This window comes from Betta splendens, chromosome 15, assembly GCF_900634795.4.
Source record: "Betta splendens chromosome 15, fBetSpl5.4, whole genome shotgun sequence".
Classification (NCBI taxonomy): domain Eukaryota; kingdom Metazoa; phylum Chordata; class Actinopteri; order Anabantiformes; family Osphronemidae; genus Betta; species Betta splendens.
Window position 1 is genome coordinate 14,791,431 of NC_040895.2, and position 18,446 is coordinate 14,809,876.

Consider the following 18,446-nt stretch of genomic DNA (forward strand, 5'->3'; position numbering starts at 1 on the left):
GAAAAGCGCGGTGATCACAGGACACGGGCATCGTTCATCGGCTAGGCGCTCGCGCTAACGCTAGCGCTAGCGCTAGCGCTAGCACGCGTACGCGCTGCCGACCCAGCTCCTGCGCGTCTGACTCATGAGCTTTAAGCCGGGTTTGGTTTCACTCAGAGAGAGCTTACACACTAGCTTAGCCTCATCCTTGGATTAAATCCATGTTTCCTGGGCGCGATGGAGGGCTGGCGGCAGAGGAAGAGAGGCCGTCCCGGTGAGGACGGACGGGGGAGCGGCTCTCGCGGCAGATGGTGCCACTCGGCGTCCATGTCTGTGGGCAGTAATGCAAACAATGGCTCCCCAACACATTTGGCATCTTTTCATCAATGAGGCCGCTGAGCCGGGTCGGCGGTTCTGAATGACTTCGCCCCTCTTGTCTTCCATACGGCCCGAGATTCCGCCGGCTGTGCTTCCTGTTCCCGGCATTATCTCCCCTCGTTCCTTCCTCCATCCCCATCAACCTACTTTCTCCCCCGTCGTCACGCTTGCCCCCGACTCCTCTCTGCCTCCCTGTTTGAAAAGAGTGTGAAGTCGGAGATAGCTGTGCGGCTTTTCTTTGCCCGACTCTTGTTTAGCCTCTAATAGGATTTACTTTGGGGTTGATTTTCTGCTCCTTGTCTTCCGCTCTGGAATGGAGTCGTCTTTCAGCCAATGGTGCAGGTGGTGGGTAGTAAATTATACACACTTCCTTCTGAGCTAGTCAGCATCAGACGCCAGTGAAAGGGAAAGCCGCAACCTCCCCTCCCCAGACTATTATCACAACCAACACCACCTCTCAGCGAACCACAGCACCGCTTTGGAAAAAGGCAGCCGTGAATGCCGACCCGCGTCTCTAAAACCGCTACAAACACTCGCACACATCACAGCATTCAGCCGTGCGCATAAAGGCTGGCATTCATGCCGCGACGCACAATCAAACGAATCCTCTCCTTCCATTCGAACACCCACTCTACCTCCGCCGCCCTCCGCATCTCTGTCATCTCCGCACACGTTAGGCGGCTCAATAACGTCGAAGCACAACAGCGCGCACAAAGAGAAGCGATGCTAGCAACTTGGGAATGCGATGCATTACAATGGACTGAGGCCGAGGGCCTCATCAGCATCAATCCGATTGGACAGAACATCTCCTCTGGGCCGCCGCTCGCTCTCCCCCCATGCATCCGAGGCTCGCTCGCTCTCTCTCCGCCTTGAACAGGTAGAGTAGTATTGATGGGCAGCGGTTGGGGGTTGTTTGGGGTCGTGGCGAAGAACCAACATCTGTCACGTTCCGCGCGGCTCATTATAAATCTGTCACACCAGAGAAGACAGGAACATGAATAAGACACGGGGCTGAGAGACCTGTAATAGGGGAAACATATGTTGTTTGCTCATGTGTATGTATCACCCGTGTACGCGGGAACGCCGGCGTTCCGACAGCCAGACTGCGTTTGCTCTTCCAGCCGTTCATCACACACGGGTGGCTTCCGTCATACGGGACAATCAATACAGGTGCTAAATGTCACTCAAGCGACAGTTGCGCGCGGTCACGATGAAGCCGACTCCCTGCTGGTCGGGTGCCATCGTCTGACAGTGTTTAATGACCTCAATAACACGCGCCGCTGCCAAATTTAGGGTTTCCATGCGTGAGAAAAACTCAAATATCAGTCAATTTGTCTTCCTGTGTTTCTGCTGCATTTGTCCTTCAGAGACAGACAAACGTCAGCTCACACCATTAGTCGACTCCACGTCACACACGTCAGCATGAAAAGCAGGGAGAGCGTTGAAACCGGTGAAGGAAATGGGAGAAACTAAAGTTCAGTTTACGCTACAGACAAAATGACAACTTCCTCATTTTCAAAAGGCAAAACCCTAAAAGATCACGTCCGCTCTCTTTGTCTTCTCCCCTGGCGTTATTCATTAATTTGTGGGACTCGTGACAAATTTGGCCTTTTTTTAATCAAATGAAAAGATTTCTAAAACGCCAGCTCAGGGTGACATTTCGCACGCTGCCGATTCTTTGAATACCGATCAGACCTGCGACGTTTTCCAAGCTTCGTCAGCCTCCTGACTCTGAAGCCACGTAAGGAAGAAATCACACATTTAAAACCTGTACTTTAAATAATTGCACATTTGGAGACGTCCCGGCCCTGCGCTGCGCTGAGAGCGAGGACTGAGGACTGCCAGGAGAGACATCTGGTGCAGATACGTGACACAGACGCGTGCTGCTGCAGGACGAGCGCTGACCAGCTGCTCCTGCACAGCACAGGACAAAACCTGTAGGGAAACTACGCAGATCTAGCATTTAACATCCTTGACCTCTCTCCGTCCCCCCACTTCAGCGTTCCGCTCTCTCTATCTCTCTTTGCTGTTTTTCTGGCAGGTGGTGCTCAGGCGGTTGCCAGGCGTTGCTGACGCTTGCTGTTCTAAAGAGAAACCTGTGAGGAATACATATTTCAGTGGACTTCGGGTCCCACGCACCCCCCCCCCCCTTGTGTTGTCCTCACCGGTGTGATGTCAGAGAAAAAAGGACAACAGAAGGAGGCAGAGGAAGGAAAGAGGGAAGGAGTCAAGGACTCACTGAGCAGGATTCTCAGCAGGGAGCCGCGGCGTTCAGCACTGTAATAGTATCGTGAGTGTAACACGCTGCACAAGCCCGAGCACCGGCTCGTCCAACAGGACATTAACGCATCCGGCTCCGCTGATACGCTGTTGCTCACACATTGTTCATTGTACTGCAGCAGCACAAACACATTAACTCTCCTCCGTTGTGCGAAAAGCTTCATGCGAGACGCTGCAGGTGCTAATGTGAGCATCGCCCCCTCTTTCTCTCTCTCTCTCTCTCTCTCTCTCTCTGTCAAAGGACGAGCTCAAGCGCGGGTGCCGAGCGAGTGACACGTGAAGTGTTGATGAACGGATCACGCAAAGTTCACTCATCCGTTTTCAGGATGAACGAGTGCGCGTGCGCTTTGCTCATTGAAGCACTTCGTAGCTCAACCTGACACTTAACCCGAATCAGACACTAAAGATCCTGATGGGCTTCCATAAACATGACGTTAGCCAAAGGGCCTGTAATTAGCTACTACTAGCTTCTCACAGAGCCGTTTTCACAAACTAGCCGATCCACAGTCTCTGGTGAGCGGTCTCCAGCAGCCAGCGAAAGGTTAACTCCACACCAGTGAAGAGCGCTGCATGGGCCCCACACCGTGTACAGATTAAATGGCCAAAGCTAAACCGGCGCCACGACGCCACTTAGCTGATGAAGCCGCCTCGAGTCCTTTATACGGCCCACCGAGGACCTTATGAGAGTAAAACAACCAGCGGGTAATTAACAGGGGCCGGTAGGATGGCCTGATCATCCACCTTCTGTGTAGAGCTGGTAAAAAGACATAACAACACAACGAATCCATTACCAGGATTTATACAGCGTTATTAAATCCACAGGGACAATAATAGTGAAAGGGCAGCATTCCATCACATTTAGAGCACAGCGAGTAATGAGTTGTCATAAGCAGAGAATCAGATGGAGGATATTACCAAGCATTTGAAAGGTGCCATCATTTTGACTTTTGTCATTACAGATTTGTGCGAAGGAAGGGGTAAAAAACAGAAGATTGAAAAGAATTGCAATGTTCCTCAGGAGCCGGCGGCTCACCGGGGCATAAAGGGCAGAGAATAAGGATGATCTTTGCTGGGGGTGAGATGAAAATGGAGAGTTGCTGGCGTTGTGGTGTGTGAAGAGGACTCAGTGGGACAGAACGCTCAACAAATTACTGCACATTAGAGAAGCAGGAAGCAGCTGCACTAACTGCAGCAGCTCTGCCTCAAACAGACCTTTGCTAAAGTACTGTGGACTGGCTAGCGTCCGATTAGCCGCCGCTAGCCTGTAGCGCCTCAGAAGCTGCTCTGATTGGTGGACTGTCACCAAACCCGATACAGATATTCATTTTCTCCCATCACCTTTGTTGTCGCTCTTCTTCTCTCCTCGCGAGTTTACGCTTGGCACAGAACCGGCCCGTTGTGCTAAAATAGCATCTTCGCTCCAGCACCATTTCTTACATGTGGTCAGTGTGACGGTGGACGTGTCAGCCCGCTGACCTCCGCGTTTAGTTGAAAGCACCCGTGAACGTTGAGCCTGTGGCCTCAGCTGCTGCCGCCGCCATTAAAACTTTCGCTTTTCCTGCAACACTGTCGACTTCGACCTTCGGGCTTTTGACTCTTACTTGTCTCATGCTGCATTACAGACTCTACTTCATGACAAGTCGGTATCATTTGATATATTAGATCATTTCATGGGGAATGCGAATATGACACGTTAGGAATATCCACTCTTTTAATGCTTTGATTTCTACAGTACAGTAACTCCAAATGTGTATATTTTGTCCCAGTGATTCATTTGAAAGATGGAACGACTCAGTGCTGATACTCTCCATTTGTGCTAATGTTCTCGGAGCAGCTACAAGAAGGAAAACATGCGTAGGTTCAGATTTACAGTAAAACGCCGCCATTTTCACACCGTCTATCAATAAAGGGAAAACCTGGACTATATTAAAAGCTTTTTTTCCCTTGTGGACATTTCTGCTCTAGAGGACAAACCTCTACCTGCAAGTCAAGGGGAGAGGAAAATCTCCCATGCAGATCCCAAAACACGTCTAGCAGCTTCTTTCGTGGGATGGAGCTGTTGCACCAAAAACCATATAGTGTTTATTTCTGTGCTATTATTGCATCACTCTCCGACAGGTATCAGTTTACAGCATTCCTCCCGGTTTCGCCCTCGGTGTTGACGCAGCTCTTTATTTATCCTCCCAGAATCTGCAGCCTATAAATAGGCCGGCGTCTGCCAGCTGCGTGGTCAGGTGTTGTGTCTCCAGTCAGCCTTGAGCTGTCATCTTCAGGTGATGTGATAGGAGCCTGGGAGGACCGGAGCGCCGGGTCTTTTCTGTGCACACGACATCCTCATTAATAAACTGTAGGTTCCAGCGGCGCAAGGACAGAGGGAGGCAAATAAGGACGAGCATGACGCTGCAACTCCTGCCCCGGCTGCTCTGGACGTCCCCCTCGCCGCCTCTCTCCCATCTTAATGCCGCTCCGCTCGTCATGTTTATTCACGTCCTCATTGCAATGTAACGACTCTAATTTTATCCACTGTTTCCAGCATTCAAGGTTATTCTCATTCTCGTTGCTCTTTCACCCTTAATCTCGCTTTTTTTTTCTACAGCCACTGTATTCTTCCCTTCTATCATCTCATCCTCATTACCCTCGCTCGCCCCCCTCCCCCCTCCCTCTGACTATGCCCACCAGCTCCTCCTGTGTCTTCCCCTCCCCGCTCCCTAATACGACGGGCGAGGTCTTGAGTGGCACTCGCAGTGGGATGGCAGTGAACAAAAGAGCAAAGCAAAAGGTCAACTTATTCAAGTTGTCACTCAACAGTCTCCGTGCGCCGCGCATCCAGCGCAAGTGCGCGTGGCCGCCCATTGATCCTCACATTATCACCTGCAGTTTATTCCCCACTATTTTAAGAAACTAAATTTCCCCTAATCACCCACTCTGTGGATGTGTGATTGCCATGGGCGCAGCTGTAAACAATAATTAAATGTGATAAATGACACCCAATCAAGGTTCATAAAAAGAGGAAAAAAAGCTCCGACGCGTGTGTTCACTAAGGGATAACAAGCTCTGCGGTGACGATTTCAGTGGGTCCTGCACAGTTGGGCTAAAGGTTTTAAACTTTATATTTCACAGTACTAATGAACTAATTAAGAGCACAGCACAAACAGAAACCGATTTGCTGGTGAGTTTAATTACCACACTTTGCATCGCAAGCAAAAGGAAGCAGCGACCGCGCGCGCGTGCAGAACATTTGTAGTCGCGTGTCTGCAGCACTATGAGCTGGAACCACCTTCTCTTTACACTTCGGGTTTATTTACAGAACGCAAACGCCGTTTTTAGAAAAGCCAACGGTTTCATTGCCAATTAGACTACGAGATAGCGGTGACACCGTGAAAGGCCGCGGCTAAATGACGTGGGATAATTATAGCAATAAAGCAGGACATATTATCGTCTTTCTGTGCCTGTCAGGGGCACTATGAAAAGCAATGACTCATGTTCTCTTTGTGCAACTGGGGACAAAAGTACAGACTAGTACCTAAGTGCAGACGATACAAACAGCCTTTGAAGGTCCCGAGGAACCCATTAAAGTCTTAATGACTCGTTTTAGTCGAAGAATTTTAATCACCTTTGCATTCAGATGTGTGTGGGACCACTTCTTGGTGAATGAGAGGGATAACCTTGACTAAAATAATTCCTTTGCTAATTTCCTGGCTGTTTTATGGAGGTGTGTACATTCTGGGCACTTCTGGGGAATCCAAATGAGCCAGACCAAACATTTCAAGGAAAGGGCTGCAAAAGGCTGACAGCTGCGTGTGAGCGCAACTGAGGTGCACATTCTTCAAAGACGCGTAAAACACCACACGTAGTTTCCTCTCCGGTGATTAAATTAAGCAGCCTATTGGTGAAATAACTGTATTTGAGCGTCCTCAGGTGATTTTTTTTTTATATTTCACATTTGTTCCTTAGTTGCTGCGTCCCAACTCAATGCTTCCACCTAGCTTTTCAAACACAGAACACACCTTGATTTGCCACACTCACCGTGCAATTCGCCGACAAACAAAAACACACACGTGCACAGCGACACATGGATCTGCTCCACCTGCCATTGCATCAACTGATCAATGAAGACCACCAACTCCAGGACCATCGAGGCGGTCAACAGCCTTCACCAGATTATAACCAGGGCGACTGAGCCAAGGAGACCGCCTTCTTGACGACCCCCTTGGCCCCAAGCGAGCCAATAACACAGCCCACCCATTTGGATGCTTACCTTCTTGCACAGCCTGGAAGGGGTTGTTAGGCTCAATAAGTTTCACAGAATGGGTGATTTTCTCGCTCTGTAGAATGTCGTCATTCAGACTCAGGTCTGATATGGCGAGTTGAAAAATCTCATCATCTCTCACAGCGTTTTCCTCGAATATGGCACCTGTTGAGCGAAAGAAGAATGAACTTCTCCGGACGGTAAAAAAAAACTTGAGGCAGTGAAGCGTGAATGAGTTTCGCTGTACGTTAGACAGTGGTTTCCAAAGCGGCTACTCAATCATTTACAACTGCATCATGTTGCGTTGAGGTTAGTTTTATCTATTAATATTAAATATTAAAATGTGGCGCGTCTGCATTGAGCGCACACTGGATTTCAGCACCACGGAGAGCGACACGGTGACACGGAGGAGCCAAACTTCGACACTAAACGGTTTCCATGTCTATTAGATCATTGACACCCTACCTAATAAGCATCATAGGCCTCGAGTGGGAGGTTTGCTAGAGCTGCCTCTTCATCTCCCTTCCTCTCCCCTCCTCTTTTTATCAAATGGCATCAGCTGCTATTTGGAGACATACATATATCACGTGAAGGGGTTTCAGGAATCGAGAAAGAATAACCGAGGTGCCCTAACGTTATGCGGGGCATCAGCCAATATTAGCTGGATGGAGTCCCACCGCTGTATTAAGCCGGTGACGGAGCACCTGCTGCTTGCCAGACTGTTGCAGTAAATTGTGAGCAGCCACGGCAGCAGTAGCAGCGGCGGCGGTAGTGGAGCGGGACCAGCACGAAATCCACTCAAAGTAAAGCAGTCGTTTTTATCAGAGATTTGCGAGGCCAGTCACTGTCAACGGGAAGGTGACGGTGTGCGTCAAAAATGGGGGGGGGGGCGCAAACCACAGCATTTGGGCAGCGCCAGTGTGCGCCGAGTGGAGAGGTTTCTGGAATTCAGAGCCGCAAAAATCAAATATTTAGGGACAGACAGCGGACGGGAATCACTCACTATCTAGAAAGAGGCGTCTCTGGTTTGAGGTGAGAGCACAAAGAGGCTCTATGCGTGTTGCATCTCTAAACTCCGCTAGCTTTCCCTCGGTCTGCTTGTTGACATTGCAGTCACGTTCCGGCGAAAGTTGAGGCTTGTCGGGTGCAAGACAAGAGGCGGCTTGCTCTAAAAGCGCCCCGGCTATTTGGCCACCGGGCAATAATGCCATCGGAGCCTCGGCGAAGCGGGCCTCGATGCACCCCGTTATCCGGGATTCGAGCGCGGTCGTGCAATTTTGAGGCCGACGGTGGTGAGGTTAAAAATGTGGTGACACCGTGAACGCAGCGATCGGCGCCTGCGAAGTGAAAGAGATGTCAGCAGATATTAATCAGATGCGGTGATGAATGACGGGAGAATCCTGGCGGAAGCACGGGTCACCTGTGTGGCCATTTACAGAACACGAACTTTTAAACTCGCCTCCGAGTGAAAGTGCAGCTTAAACGCAGGATGCGAGCTGAATAGACTATTTATCCCGCCCTCTCGCCAAAACCCTCTGTTCAACGCAGTATGCGCTGGCTGAGCTTTATTCCCTCACGCCTTGCTTTTACACCTGTCCACCTCGAACTGCGTGTGTGTCTGTTCCGTCTGCGGCTTACCGATATGAATGATGGAGTCCGCTCTGGCCGAATTGCATTGCAATATCCATAGGGAAAGGCAGATCAACAGCAACTCCATCTCGGGATTTCTGCGCGGCGGCTCATCCAAGCTCGGCGTTGCTGCCCTGTATTGTCCGAATGGAGCAACCAAAGAAAAAGAAAAAGAAAAAATAAGGAGATGACGATTGGACTCTGCAAAAACAGCGGCGAGGTTCTCCTCCTGTCAGACCAGACCCGCATGAAAACCTACAGAAATTACCACAGTTCTCTCTCCCTCTCCCTCTCTCCCTCTCTTACTCTTTTTTTAACCAACAGAAGCAAGTCGACCGCAGGAAGGTGGGCTCAAAACGACCAAGAAGAACCGACGGGGACCCGAGGTGAGACTGGAAAGACAAGTAGCCCAGTGAGAGAGCGGTTCTGTGTCTGCTCTCGCCTTTCTCCCTGCGCTCCGGCGTCTAAAGCATGGCCAGCAGCAAAAAAATGCGGAGGAGGGACACCCCTGTAACTGCACACGGAGAGACGTTCACATACACATTCCGGGGAAAAAAACCCTCTTCAGTCCTGTCTCGGTCACGTGACTGCAGAGCCTTCACGACTCGGCTGCTGTCCCGGCAAGCCGGCTACAAATGATTTGGACTAACCGGAGAAAGACGCCTGCAGATCCGGCAACTTAACACATGATTGGGGGAAAAAACTCCGTCCTCCGGTGCGGCTTCCTGCAAAAGAAATGCACATGCGTAACCGAAGCCCACGCGCCAAACTCAGCATACGGACTGGTTCGAGGGATGAAAAGTCGACGGCGACGTAAACAGTTACTTCCCAAGAAGTTGGCGTTTTCGGGGCAGATGTGAGGCTGCCGAGCAGCCGAGACACGTTTTGTGGTTCTTCAACGGCGACGGAGCGCAGCTGATGTGGCAGAGAATGTACACGCCGCGTTCCCGGCGACGGCTGACGGATGAGGGGCAGACGTGACAGACGCCACTACGCCCGAACGAACCGGGGAACAGCTGGACCGAGATCGGTGTTGGGTTGTAGCCTCACGATTTATTGGTTTACACTGTTGTTCCTTTACTGAAAATAGACGCCGCCGTCGCGAAGCTGTTTTAAAGCCTTTTACGAATCCGACTACAGGGAGCCAGTAATGTTCCCTGGGCATCTTTAACAGCACCAAGGCGTGTGCACCGCCGTAAATAAGAAGACGGCACGAGGGAGACGGCGTTTGTGGGCAGGCATGATCTTACAATTAAAGGATATTTCTCGTGACTGCAGCAAAAACGGGAATATCTCTTAATTGTTTGATTACGTCTGTCAGAGGCGCAGAGCACAAACTTTCAGCACCAGCGGCCGTGGACAGCTCCTCCGCTCAGCTGCAGAAGTACAAGACACCTGTAGAGCAAACGGCTGCGTCCCGCTGAATGTGTGTTTGACTGCATCACTGCTGGCTTGTTGTCTGGTTACTGGTAAAATGGGGGTTTGCACACTCAGCAGCCCACGTGGACGAATCTAGAGACATTCAAATCACATTTATATCGTTGTGCTGTATCTGGTTTTCACTGCAGCCTAAACGCCCTCAGCTGCGAAGTTGTTGTGAAATCACACACTGCCCCTACAGGCCACCTGTGCGTACTGCACGCGTGGAAGCGCAAAAACAACCTCCTCTCTTTGTAACAACTCATGTCGAGTTTCATGAGTGATGGAGAAGGCTGGTGAAGGCTAGCTGCTCTATAAATTTCTCTGTCACGGACATTAAAAATGAACTAAAGCGGAGGCAGAAGACATATTTACGGCCGCTTTGTGGAGCAGAAGGTCCCCCAAAATTTATGTCTGGATAATTGGGAATTGTTAACCCACGCATCAGTGTCACAGGGTTTAAATGGAGCTACCATTGACCACAGAGAAACAGAGCCTGGTGTGAGGATGAAATATTACACTGTGCTCTGTACAGCTGCTCTACAGTGACTCAGTCTAGACTCCAGTGGGATTCATTTGGAAGTATGCTGTTAATAGTACCTTTTAACCCCATCTTGTTTTTTTTATCCTGTGCTGTTGATTTTAAAAGCCAGACCTAACAACAGGTGAAAAAATAGCTTTGTTCCATTTATCCATTTCTATTTATCTCCTGCTGTCATATGGAGCAACCCGCTATATGTTGTGCAACTTGTACAAAATCTGCATAAGAATAAAAATCGGAGTCAATCGACAGGAAACCTGCAACGAATCTGAAAAGTAACTGCTCCATTGCTCTGTGCACCTAGAAAGTTAAAGCATCGACGTGCTGCACAGCTAAAACAGAATAAACACCACTGTACTGGCTTCAGTTAGCGTGTGCAGTGTGTGTTCCTCATGCTGTAGTGTTATGTATTATTCATTCATAACATATAGAAGCAATTGGCGTGAAGCTCCGTGGGTCCAGCTGACTTCACTAGTAGATTTAACCTCATAGAGGGAACACCTTGTAATAGAAATGCGTAATTGCCATCATTATGCAGCCGATTCATACCTGCGCCGTTTTATTCGCTCCAAAAATATCCCTGCTGATCATCGCCAAATTTTTAACAATCACTGGCATCTGTCAGCGCTTTGTTCCTGCAGCTCCAGCTGCGGAACGCGCCCCACGCTCGCCCGTGGGTGTCAGCACGCGTTAGCCTCAAACGCGGCGCAAACGCTCGCTGACACGTCGGCGGCGGGTCACGCCTGCGCTCGGCGAAAGGTGGAAATCATTGTCACACAAACCTGAGTCATTAACGCCTATGGTTATGAGCAGCGAAGGGAAAAGAGCCCCCCCCCACACACACACACACGCACACACACACCGTTTTGGATCAAGGCCAGGAAGTGAATTGAGTGAAGGGAAGCTGTCACATTCAGGAATATCAGCTGCAGTGGGTCACAAACAGACGCAGATGAAGACGGTTGTGGAGTGACGTCTTATTAACAGCCTGTTCTTCTGAAATGAACCCATTTCACTGCTTTTCTACCTAAATGCCTACAGCACTAGAGTCAGTGATTAATAGCTCCTATAGAATAGCATCTTATCATGTCTGAGTTTAATTTAAATCATTTCCTTGCGCCTGTGAAAGGTGTGCTCTCTGCGGTGTAATGCCTTGCTCATTTACACCAAGTCTCTGCCTTCATTGATTAGCAGCACGGTTAGTGCTGTTGTATTTTTTTTCTGCTTCTGCTTTTCACTCCAAGAGGAAAAATCCATATAATGGCGTTGTATTCAAACACAGCGATCGTTAATTACTAACTACAGTTATAGTATTTGCACAATGTCCTGTGTGTAGCACCATTATTTAATAGCTGGTGACGAGCGGTGGAATAAACGTTAGTTGAATCGCTTCATTAGTCCGTGCGTTCACGTGTGCTCAGCATCGAGCTCTGCACCAGGACTCCATGATTTAAATATGCTGCCGCAAAAGAGAGACGCTGCTGCCTGCAGTCGGCGCCGTCCGGCTCCTGGATGCAGCTCCGCGAGGCCTCTGCGCCAATTTGCAGGAGGGTTAAACCTCCGACAAGTCGAAAATCCATTCATGTTAAACAGAAGTGTGCGGGGAATAGCAATCCTTGTCTGCAGCACTGGAGGTGAATAAGCAAGGCTCCCTCTTCCAAATACACAGCCTGAGGTAACATTATAGATTAATCATGTTATGGGAGAATAAGCACAGCCTCCATCACCGACTCGGAATTTCAATGAGAGAATTGTTGAAAACCCACATCATTATACACTTCAACATTACACCATACTGGCCCTTAGTGAAAGTACCTGCTAATAAATATCTAAATGATTTCATATAGAAAATGTAGCGGTGGACAGAAGCCTGGAGACACAATGGGCCGCGTTGGTCCGTACTCCACCCGGGGCCGACGGTGTTGACAGCTGCCAGAGCAGTGGGTTCGTCAGTAACTCTGCCTTATTCAAGCACGCAGTTCTGTACATCGATCGCCTTGTTACAGAGCTCCAAAAGCGCCAGAGTCGCACAAACCCGAGAAGAGGTTTACATGATGTGTGTATTAGTCTGCGGGAACATGTACGGCTGCAGATAACCCTACAAAGCACAAATCACACAGCCCAGTTAAATATTTATGTTCTATTAGCACAAAGAAGTGCATAAAAGAGTTGTGAAATATGTATTCGGCTAAAGACTACCACAGAACAGACCGGCTGTATAATTAATTAGGGCTTGAGAACAGAACAATAAGAGGCTCTATAGATTTATTGCAGCTGACAAGGAGAAAGAAAAAGCAGCTCTTCTGAAGTTCTGCTCGTTTTCCTGCGTCCGTTCAGTGTTTGCTCCAGTCAGAGGACGGTCTGTTTACTTCTCTGCAGCCGCTCTGTCTGGATTCCTGAAAAATATATATAACATAGGGGAACCGGGTGCCGCTGCAAGGATTTTAAAGTTCCTGCTTCAAAATTGGTATTCGCCTAAAATTACACCCATGCACGCGTAATGCAATAAAAAGGTGTTCTGTTCATCCGGCATCAGGACCTGCACAGCATTCATTCCGCCTGCAGAGATGTTTACAATTCATACGGCTCAGCCATTTGTTTTGGGCGCCCTGAGCGACTCTATTGAGTCCAGCCCTTGTGTCAGCTACATTTCACTCCAGATGTGCCTGCCAGACAGTCATTAGTGGGCGAGGTTGTTTAAAGGGGAGCCAATTAGAGGCGGCTCACTACGAAACCCACCTGCAAAGTGGTGCCTTTTGCAAATAAGCACAACAAGCAAATCCTTTGACTGTTCTAGTTCCTAAAAGCAGGCGACCCCCGAATCATTATTAGCTTCAGTATTTGAGGAAAACCAGGGGGAGAGATTCAGCAGGTTGTGCTACTGGCTGCCAAACATCTATTATCCCAAGTGTCCACATCAGGTAGATTAAAACCGAAGAAAGAAAATGTCAGAATTATGTTTGCAGACAAATACAGATGTTTGAGCATAAGGCCAGTGCTCAGTGAAACACTGTTCTCCAGTAGCTGTGGGAAATGTCAGAATCCACCAGTAGAGATGAGCGCCGCCAATGCCCCTGAGGTCACGGCCGTGTGAATCCTCCGGAGGTTTTAATCTCTTTCTAATGGAGTCAAGATCGGGTTCCATTGAGCGAAGCGTCCGCCTCGCTCTCTGCCGCCGCCCTCGCTCGCTCGCTCGCTTTCAAGCCGCCCCACCCTCGCTCGGTGCCGCCCTCCGCCTTCACACACCCGCTTGAAAGCCCTCGCTCACCGCCTCACGCTGCGCCCAAAGGGGGACGGATGACACGGGTTTTAGTATTCAGTTCAGTCTGCGGGGCTCTTCCCGTCCCTTTGGCCCCTCAGCCATCTTTTAAGGAGCGAAGGCCTCGGGGCTGATGACAGAAACCAACACCAAAGCGTCGCCGACATGAAACACGGCGCCGCGGCCTGAAACTGGGGTTCTGTGCACCGAGTCCCCTTGTGCTCAGTCACCGCTCACAGCCAGGATTCATTAACACCCTGCAAAACCTACTGCATCTGTAGCAAAAATACGCAGGAATGCGCCTCATTTAAAAGAATATCTGCACTTTTATTAATGGCTTCCATTTGGTTAATTATCCCTCACACTTGGGGTAAGTGACGGACTGTCCTGGTGGCATCAGATTAATTAGACTGAGATTTAATACGCGTAGCCGGGTCTATTAGAATAATTAATTGGCAGATGATGTAGTCTTGTGTTGCAGGCCTCTCGTTAACACGCTGCACACTGCATTTGGAGACACGCGATGCCTTCTGTGGCACAAACACCACTGGAGCAGGAGATGATCCTATAGAGAAGCTAGACCCTCCTCAGTGCTCACCACTAAGTCTGAACGTCCAGGCCGTGACGTGATGCGTTTGTCGTCTACAATCAAAGGGCTTCTCCTGCAGATAATAGCGGTGATTGTTCCCTGGGAGGAGACGGGAGCAGCCACGCGCTTCCATTTACATGCGATTATCCTCTGTCTTCTCTGTCACGATCTGCCACACAGAATAGCGGATCGAGGCAATAAAAGTCAGTCTGGGCAGAGTCAGAGTAGCGTGAGGGCCAGGAACTCATGAAAACCAGTCTATTTTACACCCAACGAAAAACACTCCCTTAATTAAACAAAATACACCATGCAGCCAAAACATAATACAACAAACAAGAATTAACTTGTGGAGCTCAGGGAAAACTCCTACCGTGGCTAAATGTTGGCCACCTGGGCCTGAACAGACCGAGCGAGCAACGTGGCAAACTTAGCGAGCTAGCAACGTGGCAAACTTAGTGAGCTAGCAACATGGCAAACTTAGCGAGCTAGCAACATGGCAAACTTGGCGAGCTAGCAACGTGGCAACTTACAGGGCTAACAACATGGCAAACTTGGCGAGCTAGCAACGTGGCAACTTACAGGGCTAACAACATGGCAAACTTAGCAAGCTAGCAACATGCCTAACTTAGCAAGCTAGCAACATGCCTAACTTAGCAAGCTAGCAACATAGCAAACTTAGCGAGCTAGCAACATGGCAACTTAGCGAGCTACATGGCAAAACTAACCTGGCATGAACAGCGTGGTGCGAAGGTGCTACAAGGACAGGGTGATAATGACACAGCACAGAGTGCTGTGCTGCAGGAGTCTTTGAAGGCAGGAAGAGGGGAAGTGCAGGTGTGGCAAGTTGAGCTGATTGCTAGGTGTCTATAGAGGGAAGTAGGGGGAGTGGGCGTGGTCCAGAGCTGAGGCGTGGCCTGGTGAGGGAGAAGGCGTGGTCCAGGGTAAAAACATGGCTGACGGAACCAGCCCAGGATCCTGACACACTGAGCACGAGCTTCAGCCGACGAGAGAGAAATTACTGCCAGGTTCATTCCAGTCACAGCAAACGTAAAGAAGTCTGTCGTTCCACGATAAATCTTATCTCATCTGAGCTGCACGTCACACCTCCAGAGACCGTCAGTGATGTGTCTGCTAGAACCACATCACCTGCCTGGCGTGGCCACTTCAGGCCGTCCACAGCGTCCGGCCTCTGGGTGTCTGACGGCGCCTCGGCCCAGGTAACAAACAACAGGCCAATAAAAGAACAAAGTATTTGTACTGTAGCCTCCAGAACAGACAGAGACCCTCGACTCAACCGATGAGCTGAGCTTTGAAGCGTGTTTAAATGTACTTTGCATCAGACGCCTGCAAACATCTAAACGTTTCCAGACGCTCCACCGTGAAGTCGCTTCCGCCTCCGTGTCCTCATGTAAAAGCTGGATGCGCAGGGCTGCAGACGTGCGGCTGTGATTGTGAATGTTTGCTGTTAATAAAACAGATTGAATATTTGTGTGTGACTGCAGGTGTCTTGTGTTTCTGGCCTGCCCCAGGCTTTCTGGGGGAGGATAATATTTTATTTTGTCTCTGTGTCTACCTTTGCTGCAGGCGACGGATCTCTTGTTGACAGATGATAACAGTATTTATTCACAATGCATTTCTCCACGTCTGCATGTGTGTGTGTGTGTGTGTGTGTGCATTTTTCATTTAGAATTTTGCCATGGGGGGTATTTGATTTTAAACAAATCCGTGGTTTTCAATTAAATTTGTTTAAAGTACGGCGCAACTGAAACGCTGCGACAACTGTTTGATTACGGTTATGAAACTGTTTCCGCTCCCACATCTGAAAGTTCCGCCGTACATGCAGTCAGCTTAAAGTTGTGGATGGATCTCCAGATGCTTTTAGCCTGACGTTCGTGAAAGGCTTGTCAGTGGGGCAGGTGCCACCGTCAGCCTCCTGGTTGACTCCTCTCTGACTCTCACCCTGCAGGACTCTGTATTCATTTGCTGGATTATTGCTGGACTGTTGACTTTGGATCCCGTGGCTTTCCTGGCTCTGACTGACTGTGATTAATGGCGCCGCGTTTGACCCTCGCTGCTCATGGACGCCGCCTCCTGCTGGTTGCTTTGCCCCTGTATCTCCCCTGCTCCCGTCAGCCATCTTCCCACTCACCTGCTCCGGTCGGCCATGTTGTGGCTCACCTGCTAGGCCTCGCCTCATTCGCTCTCCTGCCTCCGCTGCTGGATCTGCTCCATCATCTCCTCTGGCCTCTGCCCCTCCTGGACCTCTCACTCCTCTGCATTCTCTTCCAGCCCGACTCTCCTGTTCTACCTGAAGTGATGGAGCTGCTGCCTGAACCAACCCCTCAGAACCTCCAATATTAATTTTACTGACATCTGCTGTAACTGCAACGAACCATTTAACAGCTTAAACACAAACGTGCAGCGTCGTGCCTTTTCCAGGTACGAGCCTCTAATCGTTAGTCTATGGATCATAATTAATATTAAATGTGTAATTCTGTATTTTAGAGTCAGAAATAGAGCAAAGAAATATCTCAGACGCTGCCTCGATTTATTATTTAGCAGTCTGAAGAAGGCAGCGTGTATGTGTGCATGTTGCTAAGCAGCCAGAGAGGAGTCCAACAGGTCTACCTTCCCCAACATCTCTCTGAGCTTAACCCGTGAGAGCTGTTCCTGTTTGGTGATATATATATTTGTGTAAGACAGAGAGCGAGAGAGAGAGCGAGCGAGAGCGAGCTGCAGCATCTTTAACCAGCTCAGCACCGCGCTCGGTGCTTCAGCACATCTGAGCTTATTCTCCAGACGTGATGAACCCCAGCTGTTCCCAATCCCACCCGCGTGTGTGTGTGTGTGTGTGTGTGTGTGTGTGTGTGTGTGTGTGTGTGTGTGTGTGTGTGTGTGTGTGTGTGTGTGTGTGTGTGTGTGTGTGTGCGCGTGTGCGCATGTGAGAGGAGACGCTCCCTCTTCACACAGCCTCAACATCATCCCCCGGTTGAAGAAGATTACACAAACAGGTGAATCGCTGGCAGAGTCGCGAAGGAGCAGACGCGCACCTCGTCCTGCTTAATTGGTGCACTGAGGGATGAAGGTGGAGCGGTGACAGCTGCATGTAGATACGTTGCTTATTACGGTTTCACGGCGAAACCGTCTGCGTCCAATTTCTGTCAATTTTCCTGTTGCGATTGAAAGACGACGACCGCCGGCTCCGCGGCGGGGGAGGAGGATGAACGGCGCCAGCTGAAAAGGACGTGCGGTGGAAATCTCTCACAGACATTAAATAACCTAATTAATGTCGAGCTGCAGCGGCAAACGCTCGTCTCCTCGCGCGAACGTTCAAATTCCGACCCAAGGTTTTCACAAACACTGAGGCCAAGCGTTTCTGGACGCATGTCTGCAGCTACGGTGCCTCTCTGCCCTCGAGGTCCTCCTCGTGAGGGACGCACAGCGGAGCGTGGAGGACACCCGCGGTAATAAAGGGCAGCGCAGCAGCTGGAAGGTGAAGCTCTCTGTTTACCAGCTGATCTGCAGTAGATCTGCAGCTTCACCTGCAGCACAGTGACCAAAGGAACGAAAGGTGGATTCGAAAATGGTCAAATGTGTTGACGAACACAACGCAGAATGTTATTCATATTTAGTGATGAGAATCTAATTGTCATGTTGCAAATCCTTAGAACAAACGCATGAGCCGTATTATTTTTCCAAAATCTCTGGAGTCGATCGAAGGCCCGGAGTGGTTCCTCCGACAGCTGCCTGCTCTGAATGACTGGTGCTGGATCGAAGCTTGATTGTGGCTCTTTGTCAGATTTCTGAAGACAAAGGGAAACACAGACTGAGGCACTACAGCAAAGGGACCGTCGTCAATCACTACCCTGCTGCGATTGGAGTTGTTAAGTCTCGTTAAAAAAAACAAGTAGTTTGAAGCGGCGTAAAAGTGAAAAACTAACAAGAGCGCTGGTTCATTTTCTGCACTTGATCAGTTTGTAGAGGCGTGTGCGTGTGTGTGTGTGTGTGTGTGTGTGTGTGTGTGTGTGTGTGTGTGTGTGTGTGTGTGTGTGTGTGTGTGTGTGGCTGCTAGCTAGCGCGCTCGCTCGCTCGCCCGCCCGCTTTCAAGCGCGGCTCTTTGTCA

At 49.7% G+C, this 18,446-nt stretch overlaps 1 protein-coding gene across 4 annotated transcripts in view; it reads right to left on the reverse strand.

The window, feature by feature from the left end:
• grid1a (glutamate receptor, ionotropic, delta 1a) overlaps positions 1 to 15,186 on the reverse strand; it is a 132,534-nt gene extending 117,348 nt beyond the window's left edge. The window contains exons 1-3 of one of the 4 annotated variants that reach the window (XM_029174823.3): positions 15,049 to 15,186; positions 8,525 to 8,649; positions 6,896 to 7,051 (exon numbers count right to left, since the gene is read on the reverse strand). In XM_029174823.3, coding sequence (XP_029030656.1) covers positions 6,896 to 7,051; positions 8,525 to 8,603 — 235 coding nt within the window. In that variant the 5' untranslated portion in view covers positions 8,604 to 8,649; positions 15,049 to 15,186. Of the gene's footprint in view, positions 1 to 6,895; positions 7,052 to 8,524; positions 9,704 to 15,048 lie in introns of those variants that run through there. The other 3 variants (XM_029174824.3, XM_029174825.3, XM_029174826.3) reach the window with 3 other exon arrangements.
• Positions 15,187 to 18,446: the final 3,260 nt, after the last annotated feature.